Source organism: Anoplolepis gracilipes, chromosome 6, assembly GCF_047496725.1.
Source record: "Anoplolepis gracilipes chromosome 6, ASM4749672v1, whole genome shotgun sequence".
Lineage (NCBI taxonomy): Eukaryota > Metazoa > Arthropoda > Insecta > Hymenoptera > Formicidae > Anoplolepis > Anoplolepis gracilipes.
Window position 1 is genome coordinate 16,016,549 of NC_132975.1, and position 27,321 is coordinate 16,043,869.

At 32.3% G+C, this 27,321-nt stretch overlaps 1 protein-coding gene across 2 annotated transcripts; it reads left to right on the top strand.

Moving 5' to 3' along the window:
• Positions 1–1,281: 1,281 nt before the first annotated feature.
• Positions 1,282–26,811, top strand: Alk (Anaplastic lymphoma kinase). Of its 2 annotated transcripts, XM_072893867.1 has the most exons (25): positions 1,283–1,563; positions 6,154–6,849; positions 8,116–8,308; positions 8,401–8,528; positions 8,989–9,120; positions 9,244–9,399; positions 9,525–9,673; positions 11,041–11,207; positions 11,394–11,488; positions 11,908–12,006; positions 13,599–13,797; positions 14,017–14,164; positions 14,905–15,057; positions 15,375–15,528; positions 15,617–15,808; positions 16,116–16,364; positions 16,459–16,557; positions 17,397–17,592; positions 17,941–18,220; positions 19,514–19,806; positions 20,212–20,437; positions 21,201–21,317; positions 21,421–21,702; positions 22,382–22,834; positions 25,148–26,811. In XM_072893867.1, exons 2-25 carry the CDS (start codon positions 6,435–6,437, stop codon positions 25,193–25,195), a joined length of 4,623 nt encoding a protein of 1,540 aa, XP_072749968.1. In that variant the 5' UTR covers positions 1,283–1,563; positions 6,154–6,434; the 3' UTR covers positions 25,196–26,811. The 2 variants fall into 2 exon arrangements, with proteins under 2 accessions (XP_072749969.1, XP_072749968.1); XM_072893868.1 differs by lacking the exon at positions 21,421–21,702 and having other exon boundaries at positions 1,282–1,563.
• The last annotated feature ends 510 nt before the right edge of the window (positions 26,812–27,321 follow it).

The following is a 27,321-nucleotide window of genomic DNA, read 5'->3' on the forward strand; positions in this document are numbered from 1 at the left end:
CCGTTATACCTGTTATACCTGTTATTCACAAATAATCACGTACGACACGTATGACAAAAAAAAAAAAAAAAAAAAAAAGAAAAAAAGAAAAAAGAAAGAAAAAATGTCTAAGAGAGTCGCAGATCCGAAAACGTGACGCTTTCGATCGTGAGATAATCGTTCGCCACCTCTTCATCCGCTTATCTTTCTCTCTCTCTCTCTCTCTCTCTTCCTTTGCTCTCACCCCCGTCAGCCGTCAGCCGTCAGACGCGAGAACGAGACGTGGGACGTAATCTCCCCGTATGGTCCACGCGCGTGCGGGAGCGGGAGCGGGAGAGAGCGTGCGCGCCGCTCCGGCGCTTTGGCGCTCCGTCGCCGTCGCCGTCGCCGTCGTCGTCGTCGTCGTCGTCGCGAAGCCCAGATTCCGGACGGAACGACACCCTGCGCCCTGCGGTAGCCGCGACGGCGCGGCAAGGACGCAACGGATCTCATCTCGACGAATTTTTCATCTTCGTGCGTGAAATGCAAAGTTAAACTGTCGGATCTCGGATCTCGGATCTCGGATCTCGGATTTTGCATAAATACTGTATCAAGCTATCCGCGCGAGACTGACGAGACTCGGTGAATTAAATCCCTGGTCCAGGGATAAACTTTGTGGGTCGCGGGACGCGGGACGCGGGACGACGTTTTGCCAAGAGTGTGCGAGAGCGAGAGCCGCGAGCCGCGAGCCGCGAGAGCCGCGCGCGCGGACAACCTAACCGATCGATAGCGCCGAAAAGCGAGTGGAAAGAGCGCGACTTGATCCTTGCCGAAACGCGCTCCGGAGAATGCGATCCAGAGATACTCCGTCTCCGTCTCCGTCTCCGTCTCCATCTCTGTTTTCTCACCATTTTATCTCGCGCGTTGATTACGCATATGTGATCGGGATGCACGCGATGCACGCGATGCACGCGATGCACGCGACGCACGCGCGCACGCGTGCGTGTCCACGCACAGGCGGGATGGCGTGATGCGAGTTTACCTTACCTAATTAGTGTGGCCAGATTTTTCTCGGATTATCCCGAGCAGGGAGAAGGAAGACGACTATCTTTTTTGAGAGACTCGACGCTAAAATTCAAGTTCGATCAACACATTGAGTGTTTTCTCAAGATGACTGTCTTCTCTATTGACACTTTATACCGATCGACATTTGTCGTTTGTCGACAACGCGAGAACGCATAGTTGGTGTGAGTGCTTGAGAAATTCTTAGACGCAATAAACTCGTTCGATACTTTGTTAGATAGATATACATTCTTAGACGCAATAAACTCGTTCGATACTTTGTTAGATAGATATACACATATATATACATATATATACACACACACACACACACACACACAGATAGACTACTTTCTCTAATAGATTGTATTGGCATTTATCGTGTGCCAGCTATTTGACAAACAAAAAAAATTCATGTATCAATCATTATTACGTGTGGCTCTCGTTAACGTGTCCTGTATGCTGGCGAAGAAATCGTTCGATTACTGCTGAAATTTCGGATGGTGAACCGGAAGCGGAACGAAAACAACTATTCCATCAAAAGTACGTGGTAACATGGTATTTCATGTAATTTGTTACTGTTACATAACTACTTTACAGCATACACTATATTATACAATATAATTGTCAAAACCTCAAGTTCAGATACAACATTTACATTTATACATTTATCACGTACATTTCGGTAAAATTTGTATTTTATTTTGCGATATCATAAACAAATTCTTTTCCCATAAATATTGTTGTAAACTTGCAATCATGACATAAAGTAATAATATTTCATCCCGTTAATGTAATTACGTTTTATCGCAAGTGTAGATACGATAAAAAATATATTTCACTTCTTTTAATGATAAAAATGTAAACAAATTTAAAATATATATCATTGTCTATATATAGAGAGAAAATTTTATCATTATTTAAACTCCATATTGTCAAATGGGCAACATTGATATCCGTGTTGCTAAAACTGTATTGTTATAGATTGTGTTAATTTTTATCAATATCAAACTTTCGCGAAAAAAGCATGCAAAATTCCCTCTGTTTTCTTCAATAATTATAAAAAAAAAAATACAATAAAGTTGTTTGGCTGGACCGTAATCATTCTGTGTGACGCTGTGGCCTTAAATATGTTACAGTTTATAGAGCCAATAGATATTTATTAAATATTTTAACTTATTATATGTAACTTGTATAAATATTGAGATTAAATGATAAGTGTATATTGTTTCTTACTTTACTATATATACACTATATAGTAAAATAAAAAAATACTTGTATCATCTAATTCTAATTGTTATACATATATGTATAGTAAGCACATGTGTGCGCATGCTAAGAGAAAAAAAGTTTAAGTGTACAATTTCATTTTTCACAATATTTTTGTATCTTTCAAAGTGTAGTTGGTGTTTTTAAACAATTTAAATATATATACATATACACACACACACACACACACACACACACACACACATATATATATATATATATATATATATATATATATATATGTATATATCCTTTTAAATGATTTAGCTAGTATCAAACAAATAAGTTACATATATATATATATATATATATATATATTAGATACCAAATAATTTTTCAAATTATTTATAAGCGATTAATGTCGAGAAATATATATGTGAGAAATACTTATATATTTGCGAATGTCTCTTTACTGTTACACCATATCAAGTACACCTAGATATTGCAACAATCAAATGATACAAGTACTTTTTTATTCTACTATATATATAGTAAAGTAAGAAGGAATATACACTTATTATTTAATCTCGTTGCAATATTTATAATTATACTTGATATGCTATAGCTGCGAAAAGCGTATTTGCAATTATGTAAATATAAATAGATATACAATATTTCAATATTAATCAAAATTTTTGATGTGTATCTGGATCTTTAATTGTTGCTGATTTGTATAATTTTATTTTGAAATAATATGAGAACAATCGATACGTGTCTTACACAATCATATAAGCACTGTACATACAATACATGCAAAAAATCGTAGGAGCGAAAGCACAATATAATATAAATCTATGCCTCAATACAATATAAATGCCTATATTAATGCCTACTATATTACGATATAAATCTATGCCTCAACATATAATAATATTAAATCAATGTAATTTATTTTAATAACGCAATGGGTTGTCTCTACTTTGGTTCCACGTGATTCAAGCTACTATTTTCATAACAAACAGCTTGTACATATATACTACATAGAGAAATTCAGTATCGTTGCTTGTAGTTGCATAAACATATGAATTTTACAAATATCGATTTAATAATAAGCGTCGGTCAATGGCTCTAGACTCTTGGAATTTGATGTGAATAGGCACTTCCGGATTACCTTACCAGGATGATTACTTGAACGAGGGTGCGATATAACCTACGCGAATGATCGTAGCCAGACGACTACTCGAATCTTCCTCCGGAAGAGAAAGAGAAGGAAGAGGGGAATGGGGGCGGGGGAGAGGGGGGCGAAAATACTTGTAGCGCTGCGTTTACATTAATACATGTAGAATGTATTAAAAGTTAAATTGATCACAATTAAAACTTCCGAATTAATGGTGCAATATCGCGTTATACAGAGTGTATCATAATTATCAGATATCCTTTTAATAGAATACGACTCTTTCATCAATTTGGAAATGTTTTTTCCTCCATCCAAATATCGAAAGAGAACATCGTTTTTTGCAAACCTCTAATTTATATTTTTAGAACTAAGTCTAAATTAAAATTTTATTAAAATAAATTCCACCTGAAATTAACTGAAGAACGTAATTATATTGTATTATCAATGTTTTAACTCTACAAAATTTCGTTTGCCAAAAACTCTTCTTTTTCAATCGCTTATAACTTGAAAATTATTGATGCCTCAACATGCCAAGTCGAGGAAAAAGGCTTGTCTTCAAATTGGCCAGAAAATCCGTCTTTTATATAAAGAATATCTGGTAGTTACGATACACCTTGCGTTATGAATAAATGCTCAACAATGTGATATAATAATCAACCGCTGCAACATGATTTTGTCTCTTCTTGTACATAAAAAAAAAGGAGGTAAAATATTTTACTAAATATACAAGTAAGAAAAATGTTGTGGCGTAATATATATAAACAATACAATATAATTAAGGCTCGATAAAAAGACGCAATATATCACATGTTTGCGCGGATTTATCTCGAGAATATCCATTCCTCTATACACATATCGTATACATGTACATACATATATACACATATATTATATACATATATATATATATATATATATATATATATATATATATATATATATATATATATACAGCGTGTCCCACCTGAAAGTGGTTACCCCCTGTTATCTTTTAAACTGAAAGAGATAGACCATAACAAATATATATATATATATATATATATATATATGTATGTAAAATTAAATGGCTTGAACTGAACTTTAGTGGGAGTATAGTAATTGATTACAAAATTATCTGTACTGAAGAATGGAGGGGTATGGATAATTTTTTTATAATCAAACAACGCTACAACTTTTATTATATCAAAATATCTACATTATTGTATAAAAAATTGTGTATACTTCTCCGTTCTTCGATACAGATAAATTTGGTAATCAATCACTATTCTCACAATAAAGTTCAGTTCAAGCCATTTAATTTCATATATATATATATATTTGTTACGGTCTATATCTTTTAGTTTAAATGATAAAAGGAGGTGGCCACTTCCAGGTGGCACTCGCTGTATTGTGTATTTATATAAATACATGGTTAATTCAAACGAAAAGATGAAAGATATTTTCTTTTGACTTTTTTCAGATATGTTTCCGTACTTTTTATTTTTATAAATTTTTCTTATTACAAATTTTTATTATTATTAGATACAAATATGTTTCCACGCTGACGAAATATGTCAATTAAAAGTAAAAAATCTATCATTCAATTCTATTGTAATTGTATTTATTGTTCGCATTATAAACATGATAGTCTTAATAAATTGTGACATCGAGTGTATCGTTAGCTTCGTTAAGTTTTTTAAAATTAATAATGGAGAATTCGAATAATCACCATTGTCGCAGAAACATCGCGAATGATTGGCAAATGCGAGCATTCAGTAAGTATGTACATACACATATATGTGTAGGATTCGATCGATATTTCCACGCGGACAATAGCTATCCATTGCCGAGCATGTTGAGCGATCGAAAAGACACAAAGATTCGGCTTTTCTGAAGAATGGATTAAATCACGACTTGCTATTATAATTTCGAGAGAAACTTTGATTTTTTATTACTAGCGATTCTCATCGCATTCGTAAGATGGAAGCATGTTAAAATGGAACCGCGTTGGATCATTGCACGTTTCCTGATAATACTGCGCTCTGACAAGGATATTGTCGCATTGCGAGAGAGTACGTGTAGGTGTGTGTGTGTGTGCGTGTGTGTAATGGATCGATAAGATCCATCAATTCTTACTCTTTGGCGCAAAGTCCATTTGCACTAACAAATGGGCTCTAATCGTGTGAAAAATCGTATAAAGAGCCATAATTGAAATAAATATTAACAAAAATCAAATTTAATATATTTTTTTTAAATTACAGAAAAGAAAGTTGTAAAATATACATGTGTGTATGTGTGTGTGTATGGTATAATTTCCGGTATCCGTGCAGCAGAGACAAAGTTGCCCATCTTCTGCAATCAATATGATATTTTAAAAACGATTGATGCTCTAATATTTACAAAACTAACAAAATACATTTGTATTTATATTTGACTGTTTAATCTCTGCTGCAGCGTCCGCTATTTCGATGCATACAACAACAACAACAACAACAACAACAACGAATGTAAAGTTTTTCATGTTGGATGAATTTACGTATATAAACTTAATATATAAAGTGTGAACCTGTATTTAATATTATTATTATTGCATAAAAACACTGCGTGTCCAAATTAATATTCTAAATATGTAATAATAATAGTAATTATAAAATTTTGAAACGAGAAATTTTAATCATGTACAATGTACAGTATAATATATATTAAACAATACTTGTTAGCTGAAATACAATTAAACGTATAATATCAAAATATATATTTGATTTCAGTCTCATAGTCACAATGGAAGCCGATCATCAGCAGAAAAATCCATGATGTTCAAATCCATTGGTGTGTTTATCGCCGCAAACTTCTCACCTTCAATCGCATTTTTGAAAGATGCTGTCCGTTTTCAACGTTCTGTCAGTAACAGTGAATTCACAAAAAGCAACTACGACACTCAATCACACAAAATCATGTCCAGTATTACGGAAGAACAAAGCATGCAATGTCGTGCGTGACCTTATCTATAGGAACTACTAAATAGTCGATTTAACGAAATCGCGTAGTAATGATCAGAGACGTACGACTGAGATTGGCGACCACCATCGCAAATTACGATCATTGCATGCGTGATCATCGGCGGCATGTGTATATACGTGGCGGTGGCGGTGGCGGTGGCGGTGGCGGTGGCGGTGGCGGTGGCGGTGGATTTTTACTACGATTCTTCCTGATCTTCTGTTACATCACGGTAATCTGCGGCGACCCCAAGGACAGAATGTCGCGCGGGATCAAGGATCTGCAGATAGTCTTGAATAATTTGCCTCACCCGGTGGGCCACTGTGATCTGGACACAGACTGTGACTGGTTCTGGCAGCAATCTACGAAATCGCAAGCTACGAATCGGACCTTTGAGAAAGTCATGGCATCATCCAACAATCTGTCGAAACATTTCCCGGATACAGATGCCGATGAATCCATAAACGGTACAGAAATTCATCTTGGATCGGCCGTACATTTTGGAAGAGAAATAGGGGGAAAATTCCATTGATTGAAAAAAATGTATCACAACGTTATATAGGGTGGTCAATTTAAATCGTTCATCCGAAATATTTCGCTTCTTTTATATATGTGAAAAAATGGCTATAGAAAAAATTGAAAAAACCGTTCCAGGGGGGAAGGGCAATTATCATTACCGAAAGTTTTTTCCAAGGTCATTTTTTTCACAGATATGTAGGAGATATGAAAGAAAAAAATATGAATTTTCAAACGAGTGTTTACATATTCTTTAAGAAAACTATGTGTTTTTTTATATCTTCTAACGGATTTCCCTCATTACTCTGGGCATAAAAATATTGCGAATATAAAGAAGATAATAAAAAAATAAAAAAATAAATATTTTATGAAATATTTCATAGTTTATGTCAAATTATAAAGTATAAAATATTTCGTAAACGATTAAATTTTCGAGACGCGTGAAGTTAGATAAAAAGTTATTTAAAAAAACCTCAAATTAATCGATAGATTTTTGTTTTTACTCGAATAACTCTTTTTCTAGAAATGTGCAAACAAAAATCTACTGATTAAAATTATTACAAAAAAAATTTTGCAAAATTTGAACTCGTTTGCTTGTGAAGTTAGCCCTCCCAAAGTTTCTTTTTCGATAACTTTTTTTCTAGAAATGTGCAAACAAAAATTCCAACTGTATGTAAATGTGCAGACAAAAATCTACTGATTAAACTTATTAAAAAAAGATTTTTGCAAAATTCGAACTTGTTTGAATGTGAAGTTAGCCCCCCTTAAGTTTTTTTTTTCAATAACTTTTTTTTTTCGAGAAACGTGCAAACAAAAATTTAACCTGCATACAAATGTGCAAACGAAAATCTTTCGATTAGATTGATTGAAAATCATTTTTGCAAAAATTGAGGGGCTATTGTGAAGTTGGTCCCTGCTAAAAGTTTTTTTTTGAATAACTTGTTTACTAAAGGTGTGCAAACGAAAATAGAAAATGTGCATTCATGTGCAAACAATGTGCAATCGAATCATGTATATAAATTTAATTTTTTTTTAAATATTAAGGGCCAACTTGACGCGTCTCAATTTTCAACCATCGTATTCCTATAATTTTTGTATAAAAAATCAGGGATGGTGCTATTTAAAAAAATAAGAGGACCTTCATAACTAGAAAAGATGACGAGTAAAAGAAATTACTTGCATAATAAACTCTCTAAAAAAATTATTTGTCTTTGAAGGGCATTTCCTGTGGTTTAGCGGTCCAGGGGATGCTCAAATATGGTCAAAGCCAATTTTTCGCACGGGGCCGCGTTGTCGCGTCGAATTTTCGCTTTACCAGGTGGAAATGGTAGATGGATTCGTAAATATTGTAATACAAACTAATAATACGAGCTCAATCGCATATTCAAAACATGGGAATAATTATGTTACGTATGTACAAAAAAAAATTGTATTTGTATTGTAATATAAATTTTTAGAAGAAAAAAATCAATATTTTTAATTAATATTTTGTTCGTTTATAGGTGGAAAAAAATGAGTTACAATTTACGCGCGGTCGATCAACCCTATCAATTATATATAGAGGCATTCCTACCTTATTCCAACTCGAGCATCGGCGTTGACAATATTCGTCTAGTCAATTGCTTTCCAGGTAACTAATAAAAAAATATATTTTAATATTGTCCGTGTATAATGATTTAATTTTTAATTAATTAAACACTTTATCATACGATAAGAATATATTGAATTGAACACGTTTGCACTCTTTTGAAATTTATGGCATTTGCATATAAGGTAATGACCGTGTTGTTTGTTTATGCATATGTATTCGTATTTAAAATTAAGCGAATGTAAGATTTTTAATCGTTCGAAGAATATTATTAAGTTATTTAGAATATTATTAAGAATAGCGATATAATTTTGCAGAAGATTAAATTTGTATACAAACATTGTAATAGCAATTATATACAATGTTGATTGAAAAAGAGAAGTAGTTGTCATAAAGTCATTTGAAGAAGGAAATGCAAACGCGTTTTGTATATTATTGCGTTAATTGCATTGTAAAACATTAATTCAGTAATTGAACCGCAATAATGTTTGCATCTATCTAGAGTCTATATCGGTCGGTGTCGCCTGTACAAAGGATATGTTTCGATGTAACAACGGTCACTGCTTGAATAGGACTCGTATCTGTGATTTTACAAAGGATTGCGCGGATGGTGAAGATGAAACACTCGAATGCGGTGTGTTACATGAAAAATTTACATTTTCCCCTTCTTAATTTTTGTAATCTTGTAATGTATATCTTTGAGAGTAATAGTTGCATCAAATTCAACGTAGAAATAGAAATTTGGAAATTTTGACAGACAAAATACCTGAAAACGCGAGATGCAACTTTGAGAATGGTTGGTGTGGATGGACAAATGTCCCTGGAAGACCTCTAAATTGGACTCTTAATAAAGGTGCTACGCCGTCTGTAAGGACCGGACCAAATTACGATCATACTTATCGCAATGCAACAGGTTTGCGCGTTTGATTTACAATTTAGATCAAAAACAAAACAAAACAAAACAAAAAAAAAAAAAAACAAAAAAAAGAAGCGCGATATACATTATATTATTATTTCTTTCCCTCCCTTTCTCGACAGGAACTTATGCATACGTGAATATGGCGTCTAAAAGTACATCTGGCGTGAATGTTGCATATGGCAGTCGAGGCACCATTGAAAGTCCTTTATACAATCCGACACCACCCTATAGCAACGATCCTGCAAGCCCTTATCATCAATCGTGTCAAGTATGTATTTGCAATTTTATTTTATTATTATATTTTCTACCTTGCTTAGCGCGCGCACACATAATCTATCTTTAATTTACAAAAAATTGAGAGAGAGAGAGAGAGAGAGAGAGAGAGAGAGAGAGAGAGAGAGAGAGTGAGGGGGGGGGGGGGCAGAAGAGAGAAATAAAGTGGGTTTTGTGTTTTACACTTATTGTTAGTAGTAAAGAGATTCATTGTCACAAATGGCTTATTAGCAAAGATTGTATAATAATAAATTTGATGCGATGTCGATATATTATATAATAATTAAAGATTGAGAATTTAAGTAGTATATAAATTTTATTCACACGAGACACTTAATGTCGATATTTGTTGTGATATAAAAAAATACCATTCTATATCACAATACTTACTTATCATTTAATTTTGAAAAATGACATGTTGCAACCCTAATCAATTGTTAATTATTGTTACCTACATATGTAAACTTGGCGTAAGTCTGACTTTTAAAAATTTAATTTTTTAGTATGGAAAAATAGGTAGCATTTTGTTTGTAGTTGTTTCTAGTAATAATAATAATAATTTTGTTTGTAGTTTTATCCACTAAAAAATTTAAAAAAAACTGAGCCATGCACAGTTGTCTATTTGTTTATAGTTGTTTGTGGTAATTTTCCTTTCGTTTGTATTTGCACCGTTCACAAAATATAATTATTTAAACAATTGCGCTGGACAGGACAATTTTATTAATTTTTCAGGATACCTTGAAACGAAAGTAAAATCATTACAAACAACTACAAACGATATTAAATCGAATCCTACAAGTCGTTTTCAGGATATCTTGAAAATTAACAAAATTCACTTGTAGCGCAATTGTTTAACAATGCAACTACCAACAAAAGAAAAATCTCACCACAAACAACTACTATAACAATTCTAACGACAACGCCACTAAACTTCACGCGGATTTGAGATATCTTAATGTCGCGTGCGAGCCATTCTTTTTATTTAATTTTTGTATTTTTTAATGAACAAAACTACAAATAAAATTATTGTTACTACAAACAATTACAAATAAAATTCTATCATTTTCCTTGTATTAAAAAAACTAATTTTTTAAAAGGTCGGATGTTAAATTCACGTAGATATTATCGTTTGGTGTTTTCTATACATTACCGATTATCATGATATATATGAATGATATGGATATTATATATATATATATAGGCACAAGTAAGTGTCTTTTGCTGTATAAATATTCTTTTCTAGAAAATGCATTTGCAATATTTATCATAGTGCATATTATATCATTCCTCTTTCTGTGAGAGAGATTTCTTTCTTGACACGCGTTCAATGAATTTCTTATAAATAGTTACAAATGTTTCTAGATACGCTTTTTTTACCACAAGTACGGCGCACATCCCGGATCTCTGGGACTTTATCTGGTGCAAGTAAAACCATTTGGAAATTATACCAGCAGATTGTGGTGGTCTTTCAAAACTAACAGCGATATTTGGAATAATGAGGCAATTGCTCTACCTCACATAAAATATAGGTAATTTATAATTATTTATGTTTGTTATACAGACAACTATTATACTAATTTATATTTATTTATAATTATCACATAAAAATTTAAATTTATTTATATTGTATAAATAAATATAAATATAGCGACAGAGATGCATAACATTCAATGCAAACGTTGATTAATTTTTTTGACGTCTACTATTTACCACAGATACGTTTTGCAATTTGAGGCTTCCAGAGGAATTACTTCGCAAGGTGACATAGCGATTGACGATATTTCCTTAAGTCCGGAATGTTTCGCCATTGGTAACTTTAACAAATATATTCATATTACGTTGCGTGTGTGCATATATATATAAATAAAGATAGTTTAAAGACTCATGGTCAGTCGCACAGGATCCCGTGACGATATAAATTTAGCGTTGAAATATTTTATCTTAAAATATTTAACAATTCAATAGTTAAAAGCACAATTTTTTCTCGATTAAAAACAGTAAAAAAAAACTAATTCGTTTTAAAATAAATTTCAAAAAAAAAAAAAAAAAAAAAAAAAAAAAAAATTAATCTGATTATCCCTTTTCATCATCAATTTAGAATTTAAAAAGGTATACAAAAATTAATTGATCAGAATCATAGATAAATTCCCGAATATCCAAAACAGCGCTATGTGTAGTTGCCCATTTTTTGTCTATACATTTTTTTTCAAACATTTTTTTTGTACTCAGGAGTTCCACCAGAAGTTGTAGGCAAGTTTAATTATTCCAATCCTGATATTGACTCCGAAAGAGTACCGCCGCAGCATCCAGATTTCGCAAACAGTACAGGTATACATACGCAAAATTAATGCATCCATTCTCATTAAATATTAGCGTAACTTTATTGAAACACCATATTTATTATCGCGCAAATATTTATTATAAAATAAATAAGATGTTTTGTGTGTGATACAATACAACATGTTTTGATAAAACATTTGTTATTTATCGCATGTTTATCTTCCTAATAAGATTTTGGTAAATACGTATTTACATTAGTAGTCACCTCGTCGGCAATCTCGTCTTAACCTATATGATATATGTTATACATAAGTACATTTCTAAATAACACGCTTTAAATTGAGATGTGCGATTTTAAAATATTGCAAAAATAATGTAATATGTAAAAAAAAAGAGATTTAGTTCCATTGACCTCAACCTTGACATATGTTTTCAAGATATCTATTATAAAGTAAACAGTAAACAATTTTGGTGCGGCAGGGGCGGAACACCTTTACGATAAAAATGTTGAAAACATACATATGTCAAGGTTAAGATTATTAAGATTAATCCTTGGTCTACAATAGAGTCGTAGGTCATAAGTCGTAAGAAATTAACCAATCACAGTTAAATTTAGAAAAGAATAATAATCGAATCGGATTGATTAATTTCGTTATCTCTTTTTCTGAAAATATTATTTTTATAATATTTCAAAATCACGTATCTCAGGAACCAAAAGAGAGCATCAAAAAATTCAGAAGTGTGTGTGTGTATTATTTGCAGAAATGTATTCCGTATCATATGAAATATAAATGAAAATGATCTGTGAAAAATTAGTTAAATATATAGAGAATGGCAACAAGTTTTTTGTTAAATATCTCAATAATTGTAAAAAAATTAATTAAAACAAAGTAAACATTATTCAGTATTTTATTTTACAATATGTATATCAAGATTATCAGCAAAGTGTAAACTGCTAATGTAAACATTTATCAAGATTTTTTTAATGCCAGAAAATATTTTGAATTTGCATGATTTTTAATCAAATATTTTGCATACTTATTTTATATATTTCTAAAGAAAATATCTTCTAATAAAATATATTTTTTATCTAATTGTTGGTAGTCATTATCTAATTATCTATTTGTAGGTTAAATTTTTAATTTTTTTTTACAGACACATAATATATGTATATTCTTCGAACTAGTATTGATATTTTTTAATCTTGGACACAATTTAAAAATATAACATAAAATATGATAGTTTAAAAAATTAGCACTTTTTGAAAAAAATTATTTTGTTTTTGTTTGCAATGTATTTTGCACAAAGTTTATTCACACATCATGCAAATTCATCGAATTATCTTTTCTATCGTTAAAAAAAAATTAACATTTTCATAATAAATCAAGAATTAAATATTTAAGAAAATTCCACTATTTTTTAATACACTCTCTCGATCACTCTCTTTAAAAAGTTACTTTATATAAAAAAAAAAAAAGAAAAAAAAAAATTATTCCCACACAATAATGACCGAAAATATATGCTGTAACGTGTTGTTTTTTTATGAAATTGTTTGTTCTATTATACTATATTTACTTGGTGCAAAAAAAGCTATATCATGTCTCTTAATTACTACAAATTACTTAATGCTTTGCCTTCAGTTATCCGGATTACCTCTTGCGGAGGTATTGGCAGAACGGGTCCTAACAACAGGGAGTGCATCGAGAAACATAATGGCACTAATGTAAAATTGATTGTACCATCGTCGATGCCAGCAGATCAGAGGAATAACTTTAATTCGTCGATCTTTAATTTTAATGGAGTTCAACAATGGACCGCGCCACGCGGTGAATATTACACGTTAGTAGATGTCAAAAAATGCAGAATTATTGCATAATATAATAGAAAAAATCATTGCTTCTCGTATTAAAAATATGTAAGAATTTGCTCAAAAGAGTTGTAATACATTTGCTATTGTGTTTAATTAATCGAAGAATTATACCGTTGAGATGGTTCGTGTGAAGAAACATATTTTGTTTCAATCGATTTATTCAATTAGTAAATCATCTTCAAATACAGTTTAATCAGCGTTGGAGCACGAGGAGGAAAGGGTTCCAGTGGCGCGGGTAATGCTTTGGGTGCCCTTGTTCGCGGTGTGATAGAGCTCCAAAAAGGCGACCAATTATATTTCATTGTAGGTCAAGCGGGAATAGACGCGTGTCCCAAAGTGAGTATTAAGTAAATAAAAATAAATAAATTGATGACATAATGACGGGAAAAAAGTGTGAATCATCATTTGTTGTACATATAATATATGTATATATAAAATATATAAAAAACTTATTTGTATATATAAAATTTTATTTTCACAAAAAGACTACATTTATTGAAAATTAATAACATCTTTATCTTTTCGTCTTTATAGATATTTTTTAACCATAATTGTCTAATTTTTAATGACACTTCTATCTGATTTTTGTGAATTCATATAGAGATGTTCCCCCCCCCCCCCCTCCCTCTCCTCTCACTGCCTTCTCACGTATTCTTTTTTTCTTTCATTGTCTACCAGAGAAATTATGAAAATAAAAATATACAATTATCTATTATAGAAAATAAATCATTTTATTATAGAAATAGTATTTTACAAGTGACTTGTTCAACTTTAAATATTTTTTATATATAAAAATAAAGTACCAAGCTTTCTTATTCTTACTACGCTACCTAACGTAATAAAACATAATTCATGTTAATGTAAATTACGCAAGTAAAAATTTGGAGAGATGTGTGATTAAGTTTCCGACTATCAAACTAGAGAGTTTTCTTTTCTCAAAGACAAAATTTTGTACAAAAATTTTATTTTAAATCTTTTGATATATTTTTACGTGTATAAAATCACCTTCTGATTATGCCATCAATTAAAGAACATGCCTTATTTATATATTGTTGTTTACATTATCTTGTATTCAGAATCTCGGCATGAAGACAGTCAATTGTCAATCACCGGATAAATCGCAGGAATCAGCGATGCCGTATAGCGTCTCGTCGAAAGTACGAGAAGTGAAAAAAATCGAGTTTAAGAATGGTGGTGGAGGCGGCGGTGGTGCGACAGTTGTCTTCATGGTAATTAATAATATCTTGCGGTACACACACGCACACGCACACATATATTGTGTGTGTGTGTGTGTGTATGAATTTTTAGTACACATCATATAATATCCATAAATAAAAGAGAATAAAAATACCTAAAGTAACGCATCAAGATACACTGACTAATTGCAAGAAAGAAAAATAGACAGAAACTTTATGTGGATATTTTTTTTTTTTCTTCCTTTTTCACTCGAGTACTTTAATTTTCATTATAGTAATAATACTTGCATATAGTAAAAATCTTAGTAATTTTTCACCATCATGCAAGTTAATTCCTTAAATGATCGTAGCTAAAAGACAATAACGAACCGGAACCTATCTTAATCGCGGGTGGCGGTGGTGGTTTGGGGTTGAATTCTTACACGGACGATGGATTACAACATGGACGTGGTCCTGCTCCCGCAGATAAATATCCATTTCCTCCGACAATTTCAAAGGACATAGGTAATTAACAATTTTAAAAATGTGTATATAAAATTTTAAAACATTTTTTTAAGAGATAAACTTGAATAGAACATTACGGGGCTTTTAGGCGGACCTGGTGGCAGTTGGGACAGTTTGTCGACTAATAATTCTCATCAACAAAATTCTTCGGGAATGCCATTGATTCGTGGAGGTTTAGGAGGATTTGGTTGCGAATCCGGAGATCAAGGATATGGTAATGGAGGTTTCGGTGGAGGTGGAGGCGGTTGCCAAACAGGAGGCGGTGGCGGTGGTTATATTGGTAAGTAAGAATTTTAAAAACACAATTTAAATTCCCTGGGTTAAGAAGAATCTTAAAATATTCAATTTCAAATACTTAACATTCATTTATCCTGATTTTTTTATTCAGATCCCTTATTTTTATTTTTTTATTAAATTAGAATATAAAATTAGAATAGATTACCACAGTGTAATAAGTTAAAAAGTTAAATTATCCATTAAAGTAAATGTTGCTATTTCATGTTTTTTTTTTTTTTTTTTTTTTTTTTTATGTTTTAATTCTAATAATTCTGAAAATTAATCTAAAAATATAATTCTGCATTTTGTAGGCGGTAATACCGGACATAAGGACTCTGGGAATGGCGAAGGTGGTTACTCGTATGCCAGTCCTAAACTCACTGATATTTACTTTAAAGCTGCAGCTCATTATGGCTCGGGCGAGATTCTCATCATACCCGCGATCAGTGAGAGCTGCGATTGTGATTATCGTTGCGTCGCACTCGATCGGCATTTAAGCAAAACCAAGTGTCTCTGTCCCCAGGGTTGGTTGCTCAGCAACAATTCCAAGTCGTGTATTAGTAAGTACGACGACAATCATATAAAAGCTCATTATATTCGTCATTTCAATTATATGTAAATATAAACAAAGTAAAAAATTGTTTTGAATTTTAGTGATCGACGATTCCAAGGATGCACATCAAACGTACATGATACCGTTTATAGTCGTAATCATTGGCCTATTTTCCATTATCGGAATTTGCCTAGTATCTTGTAAGTATGTATAAGATATATTTTTTATCAATGTATAATAAAATATAAATATACACACATATTTTATTATATATATATATATATATATATATATATATATATATATATATATGTGTATTATAGAGCATAATACAAAACTCGAGATATATTTTTAAAATTTTGAGCTATAATGATACATGAATGACACACACACACACACACACGCACACACGCACACGCACACGCACACACACACACACAGTTGTTTGTTTATTTAAAATACATTCCTCTAACATCGGTACAACAAATAATACAATTAATCGACGATTGGTCAGATTTGTGCGAAAACATTTCTTCTTTGATAGAATAATGCGCTTGCAGAATACTTTCCATGACTTTTTACAATTTCTTCTAATAGCTTTAAAAAATTTTTTTAACAGCAGAATTGAATTTTGAAAACCTCTCAAAATCAAATCGGAGTAGATTAGCAAATACGTGTACGTGTTTAAGAAACAACAAATTTCGGTTGAAAAAGATACATTTTTTTTTTAAAACATTAAGATTTATATAAAAAAAAAAATCCCGTAATACACATTCTTTGTAAGCTAAAACAAAATCGCCTCACAAATCGTTTAACTTTACCATTAATCATACCGTATTAATCGTACTGTATCGATGTCGGAAGAATAAATGGAAGAAAATAACTGTACAAATAAAATTTTATCTTTAAATAAAATAAGTTTCCTTTGAATTTAATTATATTTATATATTTTCGCTATTTTTTATTAATATTTCTAACTAATATAAATTTGTTCCATACGATATACTCATTCATATTATCGTTACATTTTTTTTGATAGATAAACGATACAAAAATCAACAAGAGCTTTTGCATCGCCGCCAAGTGATGTTTGGTAACGGTACAGAGTTAACTGCACTGCGTGCAGTATCGGATACAATGATGACCGAATTCAATCCCAACTATGAATTCGCTGGCAATCTATATAGCTTTAAAGACTTACCGCAAATACCCCGTGATAACATTACTTTAGTAAAGTTAGTATAAATACGTTTTAGCCAAGATTATTTGGCATCAATCAGATTTATCAACTTTAGTAATTTTATAAGTTAAATGTAGCTCTCTCACAATGTTTGCCCTCGAGTTTAAATTCTTAGAATTTGTTGTCCAAATTTAAATAGCAGAGAGAGAGAGAGAGAGAGAGAGAGAGAGAGAGAGAGAGAGAGAGAGAGAGAGAGAGAGAGAGAGAGAGAGAGAGAGAGAGAGAGAGGAGAGAGAGAGAGAGAGAGAGAGGGGGGGGAGAGGGAAATAAGAAAAAACCTATATATGTATATATACATATATTGTAAAATAAAATAAGAACACAATTACATTTTTTAATGCAGACCTCTCGGTCAAGGTGCTTTTGGCGAAGTTTTTCAAGGCGTATACAAATATCGACGTGGCGAAGAACATCCTGTTGCTGTAAAGACGCTGCCATCTCTATCCACAACACAAGCAGAAGCTGATTTCATGATGGAAGCATTGATAATGAGCAAATTTAATCATCCCAATATAGTACACTTTATCGGTGTGTCTTTTGACAAACATCCGAGATATATCGTTCTCGAGTTATTAGCCGGAGGAGATCTTAAGAATTTCCTACGCGAAGAAAGGCCTCGACCAGTAAGTATATTAATAATATTATTAACTTGAGAGAGAGAGAAAGGGGGGGAGAGAGAGGGGGGAGGGAGAGAGGGGAGAGAGAGAGAGAGAGAGAGAGAGAGAGAGAGAGAGAGAGAGAGAGAATGTGAAATAAGATAAAAAAATATGATTGTAAATGGTATAAGATTGTAAGCGTAAATGATATATCATTCCTCACACAGATTAACAAGGATAATTAATATCAAGGACATGAATCAAAAGTTAACGACTTACTAATCCTGTTTCAAAAATTATATTATTATTATTTTTGCTTGTATTTATTTCTCCCTGTTTCAAAACTCTCTCTTTTCCAATCAAATTGGATTTATAATTAAATCGAAACTTTATATAAACTGTACAACAATGAAATCTAACCATATAACCGAACCGATTAAATTTTTTTATAAAGTCCTTTTTATCGTGTGTTCTGTGAATTTCTATTTTACAATTTATTCCCGCATTAGTAAAGAAACATATTAACGTCTTACATCAAACGTTTGTGAGAAATGATACGTATGATCGTGCTACCATCATGCGTTTCGAAAGTAAATGACATTTCGAAAAATAATTAGTTGCATTTAAAACACATACACATACACAAACACAAACTTGTCATATACAGAGTGTTCCATTTAAAAAAATAAACTTAAATATATAAAAAAAATATCACGTTTTAAAAAAAAATTGTTTGATCTTAAAGGAGATATAAGATGTTCTTTTAAGGTCAAACAACTTTTTTTTTTCTGAAAACGTAATATTTTTGATAAATTTGAGCATACTTTTTTAAAGTATAATACCTTGTATTCTATTTTTTAAAATAGGATACATATATATGTATACATAAGAACAAAAATAACAAATATGCGAACGGAATGTATATGTATTTCCGAATATATAGATAACTTATATATGTAATTGGAAAGATTGCTAACCGATATTTCGTTTTTTTTTTTATTTTATTATTTAGACAAGATCATTATTAGAAATTATTTTTAATTATATATTTTGTTAATAGTATTTTTTATTCATGATTTTGGTTGATCGCTTACATTGTTATTATATAAATTGAAATTAATTATTAAAACATATTGTGCATTATATTTATTATATTAGTAATTTCTATTTATTCTATTATAAAATATGTACAACTCAAACAGAATATGTATATATTTATTTTAGAGTAAATAGAAAGTTTACTATATATATATATATATATATATATATATATATATATATATATATATATATATATATTTATTCTTACAATTAATGCAGGATCGACCTACATCGTTAACAATGCTGGATCTCATCATGTGTGGTTATGATGTCGCAAACGGTTGTAAATATATGGAAGAGGCACGTTTTATACACCGAGATATTGCTGCTAGGAATTGCTTATTGACTACCAAAGCACCAGGGCGTACTGTTAAGGTCGCGGACTTTGGTATGGCCAGAGACATTTATCGAAGTGATTATTATAAAAAAGGTGGCAAAGCGATGCTACCCATAAAGTGGATGCCGCCTGAGAGCTTTTTGGATGGTATATTCACTACAAAAACCGATGTCTGGTGAGATTGTGTTTCGTTAAAATTTCATTTTTTGTTCAACTTTAAACAATTTTCAATTTTAAAAAATATATGCCTTACCTTTAACTTATTACTATTTTTTACGTTATTATTCATATTTTTCGCGACAATTTAATTCTTACGGCACAAAAGAAGTTCATCGATATGTAAGTTGTTTGAAATATAGGAAAGATAAGATACTGCATGTGTGTGTGTGTGTGTGTGTGTGTGTGTGTGTGTGTGTGTGTGTGTGTGTGTGTGTGTGTGTGTGTGTGTGTGTGTGTGTGTGTGTGTGTGTGTGTATATATATATATATATATATACATATATACATATATACATATGCATTTATGCTAATTATTCATTGCATTTGGTAGAAGTAAAACATAATGTACAATTGATTTTTAGGGCCTTTGGAGTACTCTTATGGGAGATTATGTCGTTTGGATATATGCCCTACACCGGATGCGCAAATCTCGAAGTCATGTCGATGGTGACGTCCGGTGGACGTCTTGAAAAACCTGCAGGATGCCCAGATCCTATATACGGAATTATGACGCGATGCTGGCACCCGCAGCCCGATGACAGACCAAGTTTTTCCACTATTGCCGAAAGAATTGGTTATTGTTTACAGGTAAGAATACAACTTAAAAATCTATAATCTTTTTTTTTTCTTTAAATATATTTGGGACGATTCATGTTATCAACCAGATTACTTTCATATCTAAAATTCAGCACGTCGGAAGAAAAAAACGTCCGAGGTCTTGAAAAATTCGTACATGCATGTTAGTTTTGAAAGGAAACCTTGGCCTTTTGAAAAATCCAATATAGCGGGGCTCCAATACAGCACTTACAATCGGTAGAATCGATGAATGATTCACAGTAACATCGTAGATTAAAATGCGAATCTAGACGTAACAAATGTCTGACTAACAACAAAATTTACATTCGAGAATTAAACAATTTAATAACTATATTGTAAATTTTTCGCAAAAATTAAAATTTCTTTTTCACTTTTTTTTCTAAAAGAAGAATCAATAAAAATGTTTTTCTGCCTCATACTTTTGGAAAAAAAAAATTATTTCATATAATTATTAGAAATGTCAAAAGTAAGCACATTAGATAAAAAATTCGATTCGTTAAGCCAAATTTAATTCGTAGTCAAGGTATACATTATTATAGTATTTGATATTAAATTTTTCAAAAGACCACGTTATTTTTTAAACTAGATGCATATACGAATATTTTAAGACCTCGGACGTTTTTTTCCGATGCGCTGAATTTAGCGTATAAAGGTGATTTAGTTGACATGGGACGTCTCATATATATGTAAATCTTATTATTTAAGCAAAAGAAATTGTATAAACTGCATAAACGTAATCTTTTATTTTGCAAAGGATCCAGATGTGATAAATCATCCCACGCCTAATTTTGACATATTGCCAATCTGCGATCGTGAAATAACGATTATGAGACCGGATCCGGAGGCAGAATGCATTAATGTGCAGTCTGATGTGAGTATAGGCAGTTGTAAAATACTTTATTTTACTTGACACGCACGCACGCACGCACGCACGCACGCACGCACGTGTAAAAAAACTTTAAACTTGTCTATAGCTGGATGGATGCGGTTACATGCAACCAAGAATCATCGATCCTCGATCCGTGGCACGTCGCGTAGGTCAAGCCATGCGTGGCACCGTTTATAATGCGGAAAATGAAAAATTGAATAGAAATTGCAAATCACATGGCGGAATTTTTGCAAGATCGACAGAATATCGGCATGGAACATTCAGTTGCAATACGTATGACTCTAGCACGGATACCTTCGATCACACTTACAGTGGCGATAACAATCATGACAATCGTGATGACGAGATGATGGGAGATTGCAGCAAGGTGTATATTTGTAAAATTTATCTGCTAGGTGTTTTAATTTTATTTAATTATTCTCTAGGTTTCTTATCATTTAATATAAGTTGTATTCATTATAAGAAGTAATTTCTTGTATTTTTTTAAATAAATGAAGAAATTAAGTAATATCTATAAGCTACGTGTAGAGAGAGAGAGAGGGGGGGGATGGGAGGGGGGGCGCATGTGCCTGACGGAAAAAAAAAAAAAAAAAAAAAAAAAAAAAAATACGTTGGTTTACAATTAATGTGAATGTTTTAGTAAGAATTTTATTTGGTAATAAAAAAGACAAAAAATATCTTATTATATGTATGTATGTACATATGTACGTCTTATTATGTTTAAGAACGATTGAAATTTGTTTTACTTTTGTTTAGCTTTTCTTCCTTTTTAATTTTTTGTCAGATTATATTGACAAGGTCTCTTTCTTGTTGTCAATTTGTCTAAAATTTGTCACTTTTTTATTACAAACAATTAGAAAACTATTACCGGCATTAACGTTATTGTGACTGAGCTTTTTCTCATATAACAATCTATATTATTATCATAATGTAGCATAATTGAATTGTTGCATGCACAAAACAATGTTTGAATCATCTCGAGTGTATTGCCGGGTATTTGCGCATGCCATTGTATTAATATTACAAAAAAACAAATCGATCCGCAGGACAAATACAGGATCGTCCGATCGGATCAGCAAGATAGCAAGCTAATACATCGAAGCAGCAACATCGAAGATGGTGATAACGCAGACAACGGTAATAACCGTCCAGAGGAAGAATGTCACTTGACTGCCAATATCGATAGCGCGATAACGGATTGTAGAAACGGCAATGAGAGTACAACGACTACCGATACCAATTCCGACTCTTTGATAGCGCAATCCTCGGACACCCCTCTCGACACGACAACCACCAACTCGTCGCCCAACACGCGCACTTGTTCACCCAGTCGTATCGGCCTCAACGTCAACAATGTCAACGGTATGGTAAAGAAGAATACTCTGAAAGCGACATTAAGTTTGGATCCGAGCGCTCTTTGCAGAGGCACTATCCCTTATGAGAAGATTACAACGCGAACGCAACGTTCGAGTACACCGGGCAGTATGGAGTTGAGAAAGGTAATATGACCTTCGTCTTACGTTCGACAAAGTCCTGCAAAGCTTTCCATCTGTCACCATGGTCCTTGATCTCAAAAACGCTTAAAATGCATTCCGCGCGTTCACGCGCGCACACGCGCACACGCACACTGATAGTCTCGAACAAATCTACAATTAAAGTTCACCCGAAAACGAAAATGTCTTGGTAATTATAATAATAATATTATAATAAAGAAATACAAAGTTACAAGTCCAAAGTCTTACATCAAAACACACACACACACACACACACACACACGCACACGCACACGCACACGCACACGCACACGCACACGCACACGCACACACACACACACACACACACACAAGTATAATCCAAAAGGGAATGTTCCTTTGGAAGTACCTTAATGATAAAGAGTGAAAGATGTAGAATCAATATATGTACATATACCTAATGTAATATTTTACGTGTACATTTTTTCTACTCGCATTTTCAGCGAATGTGTAAACTCTTTGATTGCAATTTAATAATAGATTTAAAGATTCAAACATTATAAATAATTACATTTTTTAGAAGGATTTTACGTCTGTCGACCTAGCTCCTCCACCTTGTAAAAATAAAAAAACAAATACTGCAAATTTACGAGCTATTTATGAGCTTTCATATCCCGCAAATTAAAAATTTTGAACTCGTCACACTAGGCAGGAATTTAATAATATTGGTGGGGGGGGGGGGGGCTGAGTCGACGTCGACTTAGCCCCCACGCCCCTTAAAAATAAAAATATTCAATCGTTCTTTGCGGCAGAATTAGGAGCTATTTATGAGCTTTTAAAATAATATAATTTCGATTTTTGAGCTCACCGTTTTAACCCTAAAACAACCCTTTCATGATTTAACTCAAGAGAGAACTATACTTAAAATGAAAAAATTTAACACTTTTGCGGGTAAATATTGTTTATTGATTTATGAGCTCTCAAAATACGTGTATTTTGATTATTGAGCCGCAACCCCTTTATGGAAAAACCACCCCTCGCTTCCCCGGCACAAGAGAGGACTATACTTAAAATGAAAGAAATTAAATATTTTGTATTAAGTGTTTTATAATTAAATATTTTATATTATTAATGCTTCTTATAGGTTATAGGTTCGCAAAATAATAATTTTTTTTTATTTTAAATTTACAGTTCTCTCTTATGTGAAGGAGATGTGGTGATTATTTTTGTAAAAAGCTTGTAACTTAATAAAACATTCTTTCATTTCTACAAAAATTCTTGAGTTGTATACTTTGATTTATTAAAAAAAATGTTTATTGATTTATGAGTTTGCAAAATACATGTATTTTGATTATTGAGCTACGACTCCTTTACAATGAAACTACTCCCAAATCTTTCCAGCACAAAAGAAACTATACTTAAAATAAAAGAATTTATTTTACGACTAAATATTGTTTATCTTTTTATCATCTCCAAAAATACGAGCGATTTTGATTATTAAGTTACAACCTTTTTACAAAAATAATCACCACGCATCTGCTTCACATAAGAGAGAACTGTAAATTTAAAATAAAAAACAAATTATTATTTTGCGAACCTATAACCTATAAGAAGCATTAATAATACAAAATATTTAATTTCTTTCATTTTAAGTATAGTCCTCTCTTGTGCCGGGGAGGCGAGGGGTGGTTTTTCCATAAAGGGGTTGCGGCTCAATAATCAAAATACACGTATTTTGAGAGCTCATAAATCAATAAACAATATTTACCCGCAAAAGTGTTAAATTTTTTCATTTTAAGTATAGTTCTCTCTTGAGTTAAATCATGAAAAGTTGTTTTAGGGTTAAAACGGTAAGCTCAAAAATCGAAATTATATTATTTTAAAAGCTCATAAATAGCTCCTAATTCTGCCGCAAAGAACGATTGAATATTTTTATTTTTAAGGGGCGGGGGGGCTGAGTCGACGTCGACTCAGCCCCCCCCACCAAAATTATTAAATTCCTGCCTAGTGTGACGAGTTCAAAATTTTTAATTTGCGGGATATGAAAGCTCATAAATAGCTTGTAAATTTGCAGTATTTGTTTTTTTATTTTTACAAGGTGGAGGGGCTAGGTCGACAGACGTAAGGATTTTTTTTATTCGACGAAATACGTAGAATTTTTAAGAATTCTTATTATTATAACATAATATAATATAATATATTGTAATAATAAAAACTCAATCACAATCTCCTAAACAAAGTATTAATCGCAATTATAGATTTTCGCATTAAATTTTTATATAATTTTTCATGAATTTTTTTCTTTTGTCTATTTTAAATGATCCTCCTTTTGCAATGAAGGATTCTCTGGGTCACGAACTACCGAGGGAGGAGGAGTGCTCCTGCTGAGATTTATCCGAGGGGGGTTGACGAGGCTGCTCAAAGGCCGCGATCGCGGCCGTTCGTCGGCTGCAACTGCAAAGATCGGCCACGACGACTGCGGTTACGATGGACACGCAGCTCGTAGAACTCTCCTCGCCAACGTGGGTCCGCGATAATGAATATTCGCGTCGTTTCTATTCCGACGAAACCCTCCTGTGAATAAGAAATACGGATCACGAGTTGACGCTTGATCGCTTGATCGCTTGATCGCTTCATCGCTTCATCGCTCCATAAGCGATGTTTCTTTGTTGCAAACTGAAGCCAGTTTGTGGAAGAAAAACTCTATTGTAAGTCGGCAGGAGAGATTGTTAAACCAATGTAATTATTAGACGTATGTATGTCAACATACAAGAGAAGAACGAAAGAGATACCAGATATAAAGGATATTCAAGCCACATAAGACGAGCTAGCTAATCGAGCGAATGAACTCATACTCAACGTCTCATACCGTGATAACGAGATGAGATAGGAATTTATATAAGTTTATTGGAAAATTATTCCTGTCGAGCTGGCTCCTCCGTTTTGCAAAATTGAAAAAAAAAAAAAAAAAAACCAATAGCGCACAATTATGGGTTATACTAATAAGCTTTTCACACATTACACACCGCAGATTACAAATTTTCAGCTCGTCACACTGAGCAGGAATTGAATATTTTTTATGAGGGGGGCTTAGTTGACGTCGGCGCAACGAGGTCAAAATTTCTAATTTGCGGGATATGAAAGTTCATAAATAGCTCATAACTGTATTATTGGTTTCTTTATTTTTGCAAGATGGTGGGAGGGGTTAGTTCGACAGGGGTTGAAAAATTATTTGTTTTTCAAAGATGTTTGAGCGTGAATTAATCGGAGTGAGAACTCAATATTGCTGGAGAATGCGAATGTTTACGTATGTGTGTACTTCGAAACCGCAGATAAAAATAAACAGCCTTCGGATAAACAGCATTTATTCGAGCATCTATAACTTTAATCGAAATAATCTGTGGAATCTGTGGAACTAACCGGTTTTTAATTTATGCGAAGAAAACAGAATGTTTTTTTTTTTTAATTTTTTTTTTTACACGATGTACATATACTCGACATTAAGGGTCTAACAAATGTGAGTAGTTTCGACAGTAAAGTATCTCTCGTTGCAAACAAGACGATTGTATCATTATTAAAGTATCTCTGCTTGCAAACAAGACGATTGTATCATTTATTTGTCTAATCGGTAAGAATAGTAATGGGATCGATTTGAATCCGAAAAATATTATGTGATTGTTGAGTAAAGTGTAATATATCGTAATATCAATGTAAAAGTCTCCGTAGGCTGATAGTCTACTTCGTGATTCATCTTTAACCAAAGAAGCAACGACATAAATTCGATCTTCCCCCCTCCGGCCCCTTCCTCTCCGTTGGTACACTATCCCTATTGTAAGGCGGACAACATTATAAGTACATCTTGGAAAGAGGGGAGTAAAAAGAGGACGAATCCTTTTTTATTTTTCTTACAATGACGACGTACTTTACGTACGCGTAGCGTATGAAAGTCAGTTACTATGTATCTATATACGTGAAACGTAATAAAGGCGTGTTTATGAACTGTATTACTACATTTTATTCATGTTTTTCTCTCCCTCTCCCTCTCTCTCTCTCTCTCTCTCTCTAAAATGAATAGAAAATAATGTAATTAAAAATCATTTTTTGCAAAATTACATTTGCATCTATTTATCTATCCATCTACACGCACACATACGCATACAACTTATATGTATATACATATATTATTGATAATAGATGTTAATGATAGACAAATGTGATTGATTAAATTTACAAGATAAAAACACGGGGAGAAAAAAATTATTAGAAGGAAAAACGATGAAATTTTCTTTCGACTTTTAAATGCTTTTAGAAAATTCACTTAACAACTTGTAAACAACAATATAATTAATAACCCTTTTATTTGTTGTTTAGCTAACGTTTATGTTTGTATACTATGAAAAAAATCGACAATTGCTTACTGCAATTAATATATAATTTATACAAACGAAACACAAATTATTTATATCGTTATCGATATTATTATTGATTATGTACAATATATCTCATTCCCTCGT